Raw genomic sequence first — 14,113 nt, 5'->3', positions numbered from 1 at the left:
ATGAAGTGGTACAAAACTGTTTCCCAGCTTGCCAATTACTCCTCTTAAACTTTAATGAGAGCAATTGACTGTGAACCTGCAGGTGTTCACGTCAAAAGATCTCAAGAAATCTGAATTTATCTTCAATATATACAGATCAATATAGACCTAAATACATTAGCCACAAGTGTATAGTATTTGAATGCTTTTGCAGGATTTCAAAACTACTGTGACTACTGTATTTGGCACGTGCATGTTTTCGACTCGCTGCCATGTTTAATGCTCAGATCTGTTTGTCTACAATTCAGTTGTACTAATCAAGCTCGAAATATTCATAACACTCAAAATGTATCGTTTTGCTTCAAAACACATTTGGGCAATTCCGGTGTAATGCATGTGTCATTTTCAGTCAAAATTGGATGAAGTTGGATGAAGACACAACGTGACGTAACCGAGACGTTCCCCTTCAGTCTCTCGAAGTTGCGTTGAGAGACAGACTGTGGACCAATCTCTACACGCCACTGCGCTGAGCCTTATCACGACCTCAAGCTGAGCAGCACTGACTAGCTTGGCGAGTCACAAGTTAGCGGTACAGCGAGACGTAATCTTCAACTGGACATACTGAGAAGCCTGTATTGACAGTCATCATGGACAGAGGTTTTCGCTTTCGAAGTGAGGCGCCGTCCGGAGCTTTAGCACTGGGGAAAACACTGCTCTCCTCTTGGAGAGTTTGTTACGGAGGCCACATCCTGCCATATGGGAGGTACATGTGGAGACTCTAGTTCCATACCAAGATAAGAGGAGCTCTCCGCTGGGAAGAGCTTGCTCTTTTCCCAGTAGACCCGTAGTCCCAAACGGTCTTGGTGCTGGAGCACAAAGTCCCTTTGCGTACACAACACACTCGCGAGTGTGCCAAGACAAGCCAGTCGTCGAAATAGTTGACAATACGCACGACTTGCTCCCTAAGGGGAGCTAAGGCGGCCTCGATGAGTTTTGTAAAAATCCGTGTAGACAGGGATCAGAACGAAGGGCAGGACCTTGTACTGATACGCTCTTCCATCAAACACGAACTGTAGGAACAGTCAGTGTTGAGGGAGGATAGAGACGTGAAGGTACCCGTCCTTCAGAACGATTACAACTAATTAATCCTAAAATGAAGCGCAGCCCACCGCCTTTCTTGGGCACTATGAATTACGGGCTGTACAGCCCGGAAGACATCTCGGTTACAAGGACGGGTTCGATCGCTCCTTTCGCCAGTAGGGCGGCAACCTCCTCCCGAACTACGGGGGCGTTCTCTCCTCGCACCAAGGTGTAGAGAATGCCCCGAAACTTGGGCGGACGCTTGGCGAACAGGATCGCATAACCGAGACGGATCGTTCTCTCTAGCCAGCGTGACGGGCTGGTGCACTCTAGCCAAGCACCCAAGAACCGTGACAGTGGAACCAGAGGGACGATCTCCTTCACCGTGCTCCGGGGGTTGGATTGGTGGCTTACAGGGCGGTCAACTCACACAGGGCGGCACATCTGCGCTAGGTTGAGCCACATATGCCACTCTTGGGCCACCATATGGACACCATACTGTATATAAAAAAAAAATTTGAAGAATGAGTGAGTGTTGTTGTAAGAAACCATGCTGTTGTGAGAAATTTTCAAGGCAATTCCAGTGATATTTGTGGCCATGTGCTGACCATCAATCAAATATCAACCATATTAAATTAAAAGTTGTTTTTTCAGTCAATGTTGATGTTTTAAAAATGCATTACAACAAATGAACTATTATTAAAAATGTAAATGTCAGATTTTAGATGATTAATGTACGATAGAGCCCCTTCATGGACCCCAAGGCGTTTTTATAAGTATTGGAGACAGGCTGTGCACTTTCAAACTTTGCTGTAACTTCGCAGCAGGTTTGTCATTAACTTACTGTAGATAATTTACAAATTAGTTTTAAGCATAACCTCACCTAGTTTTATATATTTTTCTTTTATAAACCAAGACTAAATATGTCAGGTCACTTTTCTTGTTATGTAAATGTATCGCAATTTAAAAAGTTTGAAATATTTTTACTAGAAAACACAACAAAATTGCTTAGGAAGAATGTCATGTTTTTGCATTTTTGACTTTTCATTCTCATTTTGAATCTCAAAAGTCAAATTATTTGAATTTTGATTAAAGTATTGAAAACAGTCCTAATAGGAAAGTAGTATTAAGTAGTAATTCAAGTTACTGGCAAACCTGCTTCATAACTAAGTTTAACAGTGTGGATATAATAAAGTAAACCCTGTCAGTCTTTGTTTGGGCTTTACACTGTCATGATGCGCACAGTCTACACATCTCTGCCAGTGGGAAGATTGCCCATCAAAAATTATAGCACCTCAGATATACTTGAGAAATCGACTGAACGCATCAAAAGCTCTGTGATCATCCGTCCTCTCCCCGGACCTCTTTGTTAGCTGGAGGAACAGTGGAGTGTGGAGAGATCAAGCAAAAAAAGTCTGATCTTTCCCCCAAACAAAATAGAATCAGTTGAACTTCATATGATTACATCAGCTTATATTGGGTTTAACAGCAGCAGGTATAATTTTTAGATGTTCTGGCTTCACGATAAAGTCAAGGTTTGTATGCTCTCTTCACCGGGCCAAAGTTAATCATGCAAACTTTTGTATTTAGAAGGTAAGGGTCTACTAATTTGTGCTGTAGCCTTAAACTCTTATTGGATTGCCAATGGCTTTTCCAACAAAGGCTAAATGAGCCTAAAATTCTTCTAACTGAAAGCCTTTCTCCTGTAAAGCTGCTTTGGAACAATGCACATTGTGAAAAGCGCTTTATAAATAAAATTTAATTGAATAGAAAACCTATCAAATCTTCCACTTGAAGCTTAACCCTCATATACTCAAAGTCGGACAAGCCCAATGAGAAGTTTTGTGCTAAGCCATAGGATTTGCGATATTAACCCGGCGAGCCATTTACGGGCGCTGTCCAAGGTACTGCAATTTACCTAATGTTCTTGCTGGATGAGACTTTCCATAATGCAATTGTGTAAACTCGTTGCCCTGATTCAATTAAGTAAGCTTAACTAAACTGTATTAAAAATATGTTTAACTTACTAAAATTAGTAAAATATTTCTTACTTTTCTGACTCAAATTTACTTAAATGAATTAAGTTGAAGTGACAAAATTTTGCCCGTAATTTTATGTTAACTAAACTAAATTCTTTCAGTTTCTTTAATTTACATATTTCTTAGTCTTGTAATGTATAAATCAAACGTATGCCACCCAAAAAGAGCACGAAAATACTTATCTTATAACTGCCATTAGCACAGTTACAGGCACTGGTGACATTACACATGTTACAGGTTACAAGTAACCTCTCAGAGTCTACGCACATGCACCACTCTTCTAGTCAAAGGTTACCACAAAACTGTAAATATGTCAAACTGTTCTAAATATCCAAGATAAGTGAACATTAAACACTAGCGAGTCTTTGACGTTACTAAATATTCTTATTCTTTCAAATGTACTCTCCTAATGCAATCAGATGCAAAGCATGCCTTGAATTGGAAAGCCATCTCAACCGATTGTATTGAATTAACATGTTCAGATGTTAAAAGTTATATACGGAACCTAAAGGCAATGGTTCTATGGTTCAAAATGGTTCTATGGCATCGAATAAACTTTTGAAGCACCTTTTATCAAGAATGTACCCTTGCTTATGCATAGCATTATACAGCAGATATGTGATATTATAGACCATTCATTTCATTTGTGCTTTCCACATTGGCAATATGCCCAGGCATTACATTTCGATGTCCCGTTTAAGCACCATCATCATTGTTGTCAGGACTCTTAAGCAAGCATTTGCATATTTGACTATTGCACAGCAGTTATTTGTAGTCAAATGGCCACTGCAACGCAGGACAGCTCTATAGGTCAGGAAGTTGCCTACATTACAGGCCACAGTAAATATGGGTGTGCAAGCACTCTGAATATTTTATTTTCTTGTTTGAATTACTCGCACATGCCAAATTTGCACTCTTGACATCAGAGAGAACTTTTTTTTGCTGCAACATTAACATATCCTGAGTTTATAAAGCAGAACTGTTCTCATTTGCATTAATAAAATACAATACATTAATAACTTGGATGCAAGTACAGGTGTACCTTGTCAGCAGGTAGTTGGGTTGTCATGTATAAGCAGTGATGCTTGAATATGTTAAACATTTAAATTTACATTTACGCATTTGGCCGACGCTTTTCTCCAAAGCAACTTACATTGTATTGCACTTTACATTTGTTTCTAACTATCTGCAATCCCCTGGGATCGAACCCATGAGCTTAGCATTGCTAGTGCCATGCTCTTACCACTGAGCCAGATGTTTAGCAATAATGAAAAAATATACAAAGTTTCATAGAACCACAGTATTCCAAGTACTTGCACACATACTAATAATACATTGTATAATTAATTTACTGTAAACAGTAGCTCAAAATAATGTTTTTATCACAATCACAGCTTTTATATTAATAACTGTTTAGAAGAGCCTCAAACCAAGCAATTCAATGTAAATAAGACCATTAAACGTCAAACTCAAATAAAATGTCACATGAATATGGTAATCCCCCACCGTGATGTCAGGCAACCAGACAACTATATGCTGTATATTTAGATTAATACTAGACATGACACTAATTCATTTTGTAATAATCTGATCCAGCAGATGGCCACATTGAGTCACATCCCATGCAAAAACCCGCATCTAACCGCAGCTTATCTAAAAACAAGCCGCTTTGCTCTTTAAGGTTATTTCATCAGGATTAAATTACATAGCTTGCAAAGAGCCCTGATACATTGGTGTCCCACTATGTTCATCTATCAAATCAATAAAATAATTAACACAGGTTATGTGCGTATTTATTTTATGCCTTGATGTCTTTATTTCTACTCGAATTGCTTTACAAACGACCCCCTCATTCACTGTATTAAACGTTCTTCAGACGTGTCAGAGCTGCTCTGAAGGAGTCAATAAAAGACCGAAAGCCAAGTGTTCTTCAATTGTTCTTCGAGAGAAACTTAAGAAAACTATTGCGCCGAGAAACACAAACATACTGGAGACCTGATGATGCCTAAGTATCTACAGAGATGTACGCACACTGGCAACGCAACATAAATGCTATACTGACATCCAGTGATACTTTTAATTATAAATGTTGTGTTTAACTTTTATTTTTTAATGTATACGTTGCAAAGTTGACATTTTCGGGGGGATATGCACGCTCCATTGCCATTTGCGATGCACTTGTGATGCTGCGCGCGACAGGACGAGTGAGTGTGAGCTGCAATTCCACATGATGCGCGCGGGACAACGACAGCATTTCCTTCCAGCACCCATTGAGACGGGTCAAAATCACTCATAAAACAAGGACGGACAAAGAAAGGAAATATGTTTTATCTTCGTGCACAGGATCGATCGGGGACAAATCGGACGTCTGCAACGTGGGAAGTGCGCATTGACCGTTAAGAACAGTGCATCTGCAGCTTTTAAGTAGAATGGAGTTGCACTAAACACAGTTGAGTTCTGGATGTATATTGATGTAAGAACGCATCAGAGAGAAGTATGGAAGACTTTGTATGTTGGCAGTTAAGTGAACCTTTGCCAAAGTGCGTGATGACAGAAAGAAAATCTTTTTCTAATGTCTCTCGTGAAATGCGCATCTCTTGTTGGTCCTCAAGCGCATTTTCTCCTGTTGTGGAGCGCGGTGTGAACTGGAAACGGACGCGTATCTGCTGTCATTAACGAGGACAAATCAGACGGACGTGGCGGAAATCCGATCGATAGACTGTGCCGAGAAGCTCATATATAAGGCTAATAATGATCGTGCCTGCCTATGTTTGCTTAACCTGTTTGGGAGAGTGTGCTGTGGCACTGTGAATAAACTGCTGACGAGGTACTGAATGAAACACTCTTCATCACACACTAATGTGTTCTTAAACAAAATTAAGACTAAATTTGGATCTTGATTTCTTTTTCTTCATTTTCCAACAACCATGCTCATTGAGAAAGTGTGCTGGGGTTTACGGAACGCTTTTTTGGCTCCTCAAGAGATTTTAGTGTTGAAATTATGATATATATTTTAAAAGATGACTTCTACAGTCAGCAGAGCGATGGACGGTCGACATCAACCAGTTGCTCGACTGCACGCAGCTGCTTAGTTCCCAGTGTGAGCGCTCTCAGTTTGGACACGATTTGGAATTATGGGGTGACTGCTCATTCCAGTCAGTGAAAAAGCAATGGATGTGAACTACTCCACAGTTCTGGACAGCAGTGTATCGCAGCGTGATTCGTCCAAGCGAGTTTTGACCGGTTGTTTCCTCTCGTTGCTCATCCTTACCACCCTGCTGGGCAACACGCTGGTATGCGCAGCAGTCACAAAATTTCGCCACCTCCGCTCCAAAGTCACCAACTTTTTTGTTATATCGCTGGCTATCTCAGACCTGCTGGTGGCCATTTTGGTGATGCCATGGAAAGCGGCGACCGAGATAGTTGGCTACTGGCCGTTCGGCGCCTTCTGCAACATCTGGGTGGCCTTTGACATCATGTGTTCCACCGCCTCCATCTTGAACCTCTGCGTCATCAGCGTGGACCGCTACTGGGCCATCTCTAGCCCGTTCCGCTACGAGCGCAAAATGACACCAAGGGTGGCGTTCATCATGATTAGCTTGGCGTGGACGCTGTCCATTCTTATCTCCTTCATTCCCGTGCAGCTAAACTGGCACAAAGCACAGGCGACCAGCTACACGGAGCTGAACGGAACCTTCGGTGAGCTTCCCCCGGACAACTGCGACTCCAGCCTTAATCGGACGTACGCCATTTCTTCTTCGCTCATCAGTTTTTACATCCCCGTGGCCATTATGTTGGTCACATACACCCGAATCTACCGCATCGCCCAGAAGCAGATACGCCGGATCTCCGCCCTGGAGCGGGCGGCGGAGAGTGCCAAGAACCGCCACAGCAGCATGGGAAACAACGCAAGTATGGAGTCTGAAAGTTCCTTTAAGATGTCCTTCAAGCGTGAAACCAAAGTTCTCAAAACCCTGTCGGTCATCATGGGGGTGTTTGTGTGCTGCTGGTTGCCCTTCTTTATATTGAACTGCATGGTTCCATTCTGCAACCCCAACGAGAGCGGAGACTTTCCGTGCATCAGTTCCACCACCTTCGACGTCTTCGTCTGGTTCGGTTGGGCCAACTCCTCGCTCAACCCTATCATCTATGCCTTCAACGCTGACTTCCGAAAAGCGTTTTCCATCCTGCTGGGCTGCCACAGACTCTGCCCTGGGAGTAACGCTATAGAGATTGTGAGTATTAACAACAATGGGGCGTCTCAGTCTGCTTCTCACTATCAGCCTAAGAGCCACATCCCTAAAGAGAGCAGCAACAGCAACTTTGTCATCCCACATAGTATAATTTGCCAGGAAGAGGAGACCCAAAAAAGAGAAGATGACTCTGGGATAAAGACCTTTGAGAAACTGTCTCCATCCCTGTCGGCCAACATGGATAGCGACGCTGATGTTTCCCTGGAAAAGATCAACCCCATAACCCAAAACGGGCAGCACAAATCCGTGCCATGATGAGTATGTCTGGTAACACATAACAGCTGCAAAGAATTGCTTGGTGTTTGTGTCCCAAAAAACAGCTTCACAGAGAACCTTAAAAACATTTTTTGGACTAACTAAATGAAACTTGTGGAAAACAAAAGAATGTTCCAATTGAAGGCACTTTATGCTGGATAACTATCTGCAAAATTTTGGCAGCGTTCATTATTGACGTTAACAGGTCAGTCGTCACAAGACATGAACAGAAAGTAATGTGAACAAACCATGTGAGTTTATGTATACATGTTATGCATTTAAATCTGTATACATGTACACGACTCTCCGGTGAAGCTGTTAATACAAATAGAGTTAGTAGTTCAATAGTAAATATCTTGTAGTTGAGCGCTTACAGCTCACGAATAGAGGTATTTGGTTGCCTCTACTGTCGACAATACAATGTACATAGTATTGTTTATATTTTTCACCGTTTATCAGAGTTGGCTAAGTCAACAGCTCCTTACGCTGCTAGTTGTGATCATTGTATTCAAGCAAACAGATATACGTGCAAACCACCCCATAATGTGACAAAGAGCCTGTTTCAGTCTTCTATGTGCTTTGGTGTGATGTTGCAGAAACAGGAATGGCTGTTCCGCCCTGTGATTTATCAGCTGGAGAAGTGGCCATGATATTTGGATGTACTTTTTCACATTTTTTGTGTCAGAAACCGCTTCCATCCCCAACCCTCTCCCTTGTCACCGTGCAAGACAGCACAGGGTTAGATATAATCCCAGCGGTAATCTTCTCGGTCATTACCGACACTTCTATTGTCATTACTTTCCCATCTCAAGCGCTTCGAAGTGTAAAAGGAGCCGTGCGTAAGAGGCCTGTCAATGTATTAGCATCCATCACATGGTTTAGTTTAACTGTAGGCTTTCGTCTTTGAAAGATGCCTGATGTGGATTAGTAGCTATTTCAGCCTCTCATTAATTCCATCCGCTACAAATGTACAAAAGTTGTTCCGGGCACCATGATTGCCTTTAAAAAAGAAAAAAAAGAAAGAAGCAGACGTCTTATTCTCGCCAACTCTATGTGAATGAACTGTGATCTTGAACAGCGTGAATTAGCATTAGTGTATAACATAAAAAATGTTGTTATTGTATCTTATGCAACGCATCGGCCCAACCACCCAGGAAGCAATCAACATATTGTGACCATTCTGAAAACAGTCAACACCGTAGGACGCCCTCCGTATTACTTCCAAGCTTCAAAGCATATCTAGTGTGAAAACAAGTGCAGAGTTCCGTATCTGAGCTGTTATGCCAGCTGTCGGATGGGAGATTAGGAACATATGTTGCATCCTTAGATACATTGACTCTTAGTATGCATTGAAACAATTGAACCAATTTATCTCAGCTGTTTTTTCGTCCAAGCAAATTCTGTGATGTACGCACCGCCGTCCTACTTTTAATAATTTGTTGAGCTGTTTTGTAAGGTTATGCAACTGCCCTTGATCTAAGTTAATTCCAGGGCCAGCGCTTCCCACGAACATCAGGATTTGACACACATGGGCTTGTTCTCAGAGTGCATTTTAAAAGAAATCGCAAGCGAATTGCAAACCAACATGATTACTGTAAATCTATGACGATAGTTTTCCACTTTTGCGGCTGATGTCGGAAATCAAATAGGCACACGCTGATACTTATAAGTGATGCCAAAACGCAGAAGTGTCCCCGATTAGCAATCTTCTCCAGCTCTCTTTCCTGCCCTCTCCAAACGCTTTGTTCACTGAAATCTCAACAGAATGAACTTTGACTGTTCAATCTATACAAATTGAGGTTTTAAACCTAAACGAGACAGATAAATAGAAACTTAAATAAACATACTTTTCTAAAATTGGTCATTTATCCGCTCCAGGGATTTTTCCAAGAGTCAATGTTTATTCTATCTGCTTGCCAACAACCCCCTCTTCACAATGCTGCTATGGAAATATTTAGCTTCAGAACGTTTGGTAATTTTGGCTTTTGAAACGACAGATAATCTATTCCCTCCAATGGAGCCATTAGCATTAAAAACGTGCCACCGTGACCTTCGGAAAACTCCCGGGTGTTTTTTTTTTCTTGAACAACATATGCTAAGGTATTCCCAGTAACACTCGGCGAACCTCGTGTTGTCCTTTAATTAGATGCGAATAAAAAAGCACGGAGCCAAGTTCTCATTTTCTTTCTTACCAAAGATTGCAGGTCTTTTGAATTAGCAGGTGTTGTTTTATACGGTTACGGACCAGAAACCAGTGATTTCAGCTAGGTTGTTGTCAGTTCCTTGATGAAAATGACAACCGGTCTCAATTGCAACTGCGTACAGTTCTGTGCGGGGAGTAGATTTTCTTTTTCTATGTCTTGCTTGACGGTGCCAGTACAAGGCCCTTCATCAGCTACGTTGGACCACAATTTTTTAGGGGTTGTTTTGCACTCTGTCGTCAGATACTCGACCAAGAAGCGCATTGTAACATAAACAGGAGAAAACATAAGCTGTGTTGTAAGATGTTATAATAAAGATGTGAACACAAGTGCTTTATATCTTGAAGTCCTTAATGTGAGTAGAGAATACAAATGTATGTGTTGTTCTCATGTGGGTTTGTCATGCAGTATAGGCGCCGTACTTTTACCGTACAGTTATCGTAATTTTTCCCTGTAAAACATGTTCCTGCATTAATAAACTTAAGTTGGTCCTGGAATTATATTTTTGTCATACAAACATAACCAGAACGCCAGATCTGCTTGACAGGGATGTTGTTCCTGCGCCAATATGAACGTTGATACAGTAACAAAACCTACTTGGCAATATTACGGTCACTGTACGGTTTCATATGTGTGCTTCAAGTTTTACCCAACAAATTTATTACAGTAACTAGTTTACAGTTTGTATAAAATGGTCCCTTTCTATTTGCTAAATAAACATGTATGTTGTTTTTATAATCCTGTTGTTTCTCTTGTTTTAACCATGAGAATCTGTTATGATGTAGTTCACTGCCAATTCTTTATTTAAAGGTCAGCTCTTTGCAGTAAATCAATAGTTATTGATCACCTCATCAATCGCTGTTTTTTTTCCAGCCAAAAGTGTTGTCCTCAAACGGGTGGTTTGCATAACATTTTGTTTAGAGAGGGAAAATTCTGCTCCTTTGATTGATTACACTTTTTCAACCTTTGTTGTCATTTTTGGCTCCAGGGCTGCCGAGATGAGAGGTGATGTGATATGTCACAGGGTCCCTGGAGTAATCTGAAGTAAAGTGTTTTACCTAAAGCCAAAACAGGAATGGTCAGTTACGAGATTAGGATATTCGTATCAGCAGCTCTCACTCACCCGCACTGACCTACCTGGATATTAACCAATTTTTTATCTTCACTGAGTTTGCTTCAGAGAGTTTGTAGATTTTCTGCTGATGTAAAATATAAATAGTAAATGCATAATAAATAGTTGGTTATTCATAGTAAAGCTCCAAAACGGTGTTTATGAACAGAAGCTTTTATTACTTTTGCTCTATATGCAGAATATTCTGAAGTTTTCAAAATGCTTTGTGTGAAGGATAAACCTTTAATCATGTTTTATACTTCTCTGGGCTCGACAGCCACCAGTTCCCACCAACCAAAGTTTTTTCGTGTGGAAAATGAGTTTTGCACTTCATTGTTTTTTTACATGCAAAAATATGGATTATTATTGAGATAATCCCTTCAATCCCTTGTTGAATTGTGATAGGAATATACAACTTCTAACAAATGCTCTACCACACTTAATTCAATTATTTGAATTGAATTATATTGTTTACTATTGTTTAATTGTTGCCTTTGTTTAATTAGTGAGTCTTTTGTTCAATGTCCTGTTGTGTTAGTGAAGCTTGGGTCATGTGTCACCATCAGGTCACACCTGTCTATTGTGTTTTATGTTTTTTATGTGAAGTCATGTATACTGTAGTAGTTTGTCAAAGTAATTTGTAATGAAAAGCTTTCCCCGGGGTTGCTGGGATTCAGTGATACCCACACTGTAAAAAAATCAATTAAAAACTTAAGTTAAAAAACTTTGTTCAATTTTTAATTTTTAAGATAAATCAAATTAGCATCATCCTTTCAGAGCAATGTTTGAATTATAACTTCAACTCAATATACAAATAGTTTACTTATAGTACACTGCATATTGAGCTAACTTATTTAAACAGTTTTGTCAAGATTGCTATATTTAGCTATCTATTTTTTTATTTCCCTGTATTAAAAATAATTCGAAAAATCATACTTTATAACCTTATGTAACATATGGCAGGCAAGGCAGTGGATCAACATGCAGTAAAGATTTATTTAGACTAAACAAAAATGAAACAAGTTCATCCAAAATATGTGACCAGGAACAAGGGGCAACATGCAACAACGACTGACAACAAATAACTGAAACACAAGGGTTTAAATACACTGGGAAAGCGAGATAACAAGAAACACATGGGGCAACGATTAACACAGAACCAATGAATAAAATTACTACAAGACTAAACAGGAAACAGGAAAGCAAACAACCAAAACTACACACTAAAAGTCCAAAAGGGGGAACACTGAACTGAATCGGAGCCCCCACCGCTTAAGAGCGGCTTCCAGATGCTCACAAAAGTCCAGGACGGTGGTAAAGTGGAGGGGGAACAGGGGTAGAGATGGAGGGCCAGGCCAGTGATGGGGAACAGGACCTGGGCTGTGGAGCACAGGCGTTCCTGGGCTGTGGTGCAGAGGTGGACCTGGGTCGAGGTGCAGAGGCGGCTCATGCAGCCAGGGAGGCTGGGCTAGAGGTCCAGTGGTTTCCATCTTCGAAGAGACAGGGAACTTATGACACTCAGAGCCGGAAATAGGGCAAATGGTTAGAGAGTTGGACTCGTGACCAGAAGAAGCCCAAAGATGCAGCCACAACAGAAGGGGCGGACTCCAGTGACAGGACCTCAGGAACGGACACCTCCGGGACTGACAGCCTTGGGACCACTGGACTTGGGACCACCGGGCATGGCGGCCATGATGGCTGGATTCTCTGGGTTGGCAGCTGTCATGCGAACGGGCTCTTGATTGGCAGCCGTCTTGCGTGCGGCTCTGGACTGGCAGCCATCGGCCATCTTTCAAGCGGTCTTTGGACTGGCGGACATCTTGCGAGCGGGCTCTGGACTGGCGGACATCTTTCAGCGGTTTCTGGGCTGGCAGACATCTTGTGAACAGGCTCTGGTGAAGGGGCCAACAGAGCAAAGTCAAAAATTTGAGCCAGGCCCTCGAGGACCCTAACGGGAGATTCGATATTTGTAACAGTATTTGATAACACAGTCCGGATATTTGGGAAAATAAGCAATGTGAAAGAAAGTCTGTACCTCAAGGGAGTTTTTACCTTGGCTGAGACGGGCAAAACAGACCGCTAAAAAATCTATTTGTGGTCAGTCGTTCTGTAACATGTGGGAGGCGAGGGAGTGGATCAACGATTAATGCAAAACCAATGATTAAAATTGCTACGAGACTATACAGGAAAGCAAACAACAAAAAATACAAATTCAAAGTCCAAAAGACAGGGGAACATAGACTGAATCGTGACACCTACACTCTAAAATGTTTTGCAGCAGGTTGTCAGTAGCTTACTCTAGATTTATTTTGCAATTTTGTTTTAAACATGAAATTACCCAGTTCTTTTCTTACATAAAACAAGACTAAATATCATAGGTTACTTTTCTTGTTATGTAAATGTATTGTAATTTAAGGGGTCACATGACAAGGCTAAAAGGAATATTATCGTTTGTTTTAGATGTAATGTAATGTGTATACATGATTTAAGGTTCAAAAACGCTGTATTTTCCGCATATCATGCATGTTTGTATCTCCTCTTTACCCCGCCTCTCTGAAATGTGCAGATTTTTTCCAAAGCTCATTGCTCTGAAAAGCGAGGTGTGCTATGATTGGCCAGATAACCAGTGCGTGGTGATTGGTCCAATACTGCATGCGTTTGATGGAAATGTAAATTTTTCCCACCATATGATCCCTTTATGAAGTTTTAACAAGAGAAAAATGCTTAGGACGAATGTAATTTTTGCCGTGTTGCTGTGCTAATGCCAGTAATGAGACCAGTCTTTTCTTGCGCATTTTGAATCTCAAAAGACAAAGTGTTTTAATTTTGATTAAGGTAAAGTTGAACTCAAATTGAAAACAGTATTCATAGGAAAGTAGTATTAATCAAATCTACAGTGAGTTACTGGCAAACCTGATGCAAAACCACAGCAAAGTTTTACAGTGAAGTGTATACCCTTGGAGAGTTTTATTCGCTGTAAAACATTTGCAGGATTTGTTGTTATGAGGAAATGGTTATTTCAAAACTTCTGACAATTACAAACTTTATTTTAGTTATAAACTCATAACATTACAACAGAAGTAACCAAAAGTGGATTATTGCTCCTTTATGACATATTGCGTATTGCTCCCTGAACTCTCTTTATGTCGCTGTGGATAAAAGCGTCAGCTAAATGACTAAATTTAAATGTAAAGT

At 40.8% G+C, this 14,113-nt stretch overlaps 1 protein-coding gene across 1 annotated transcript; it reads left to right on the top strand.

Moving 5' to 3' along the window:
* Window positions 1-6,268: 6,268 nt before the first annotated feature.
* Window positions 6,269-10,364, top strand: drd1b (dopamine receptor D1b). Its single transcript, XM_056732069.1, has one exon. It carries the CDS (start codon window positions 6,269-6,271, stop codon window positions 7,604-7,606), a length of 1,338 nt encoding a protein of 445 aa, XP_056588047.1. The 3' UTR covers window positions 7,607-10,364.
* Window positions 10,365-14,113: the final 3,749 nt, after the last annotated feature.

This window comes from Triplophysa dalaica, chromosome 19 (assembly GCF_015846415.1).
Source record: "Triplophysa dalaica isolate WHDGS20190420 chromosome 19, ASM1584641v1, whole genome shotgun sequence".
NCBI lineage: Eukaryota > Metazoa > Chordata > Actinopteri > Cypriniformes > Nemacheilidae > Triplophysa > Triplophysa dalaica.
The sequence above is the reverse complement of the archived record's forward strand: the minus strand, read 5'-3'. Positions and strand labels throughout refer to the sequence as shown.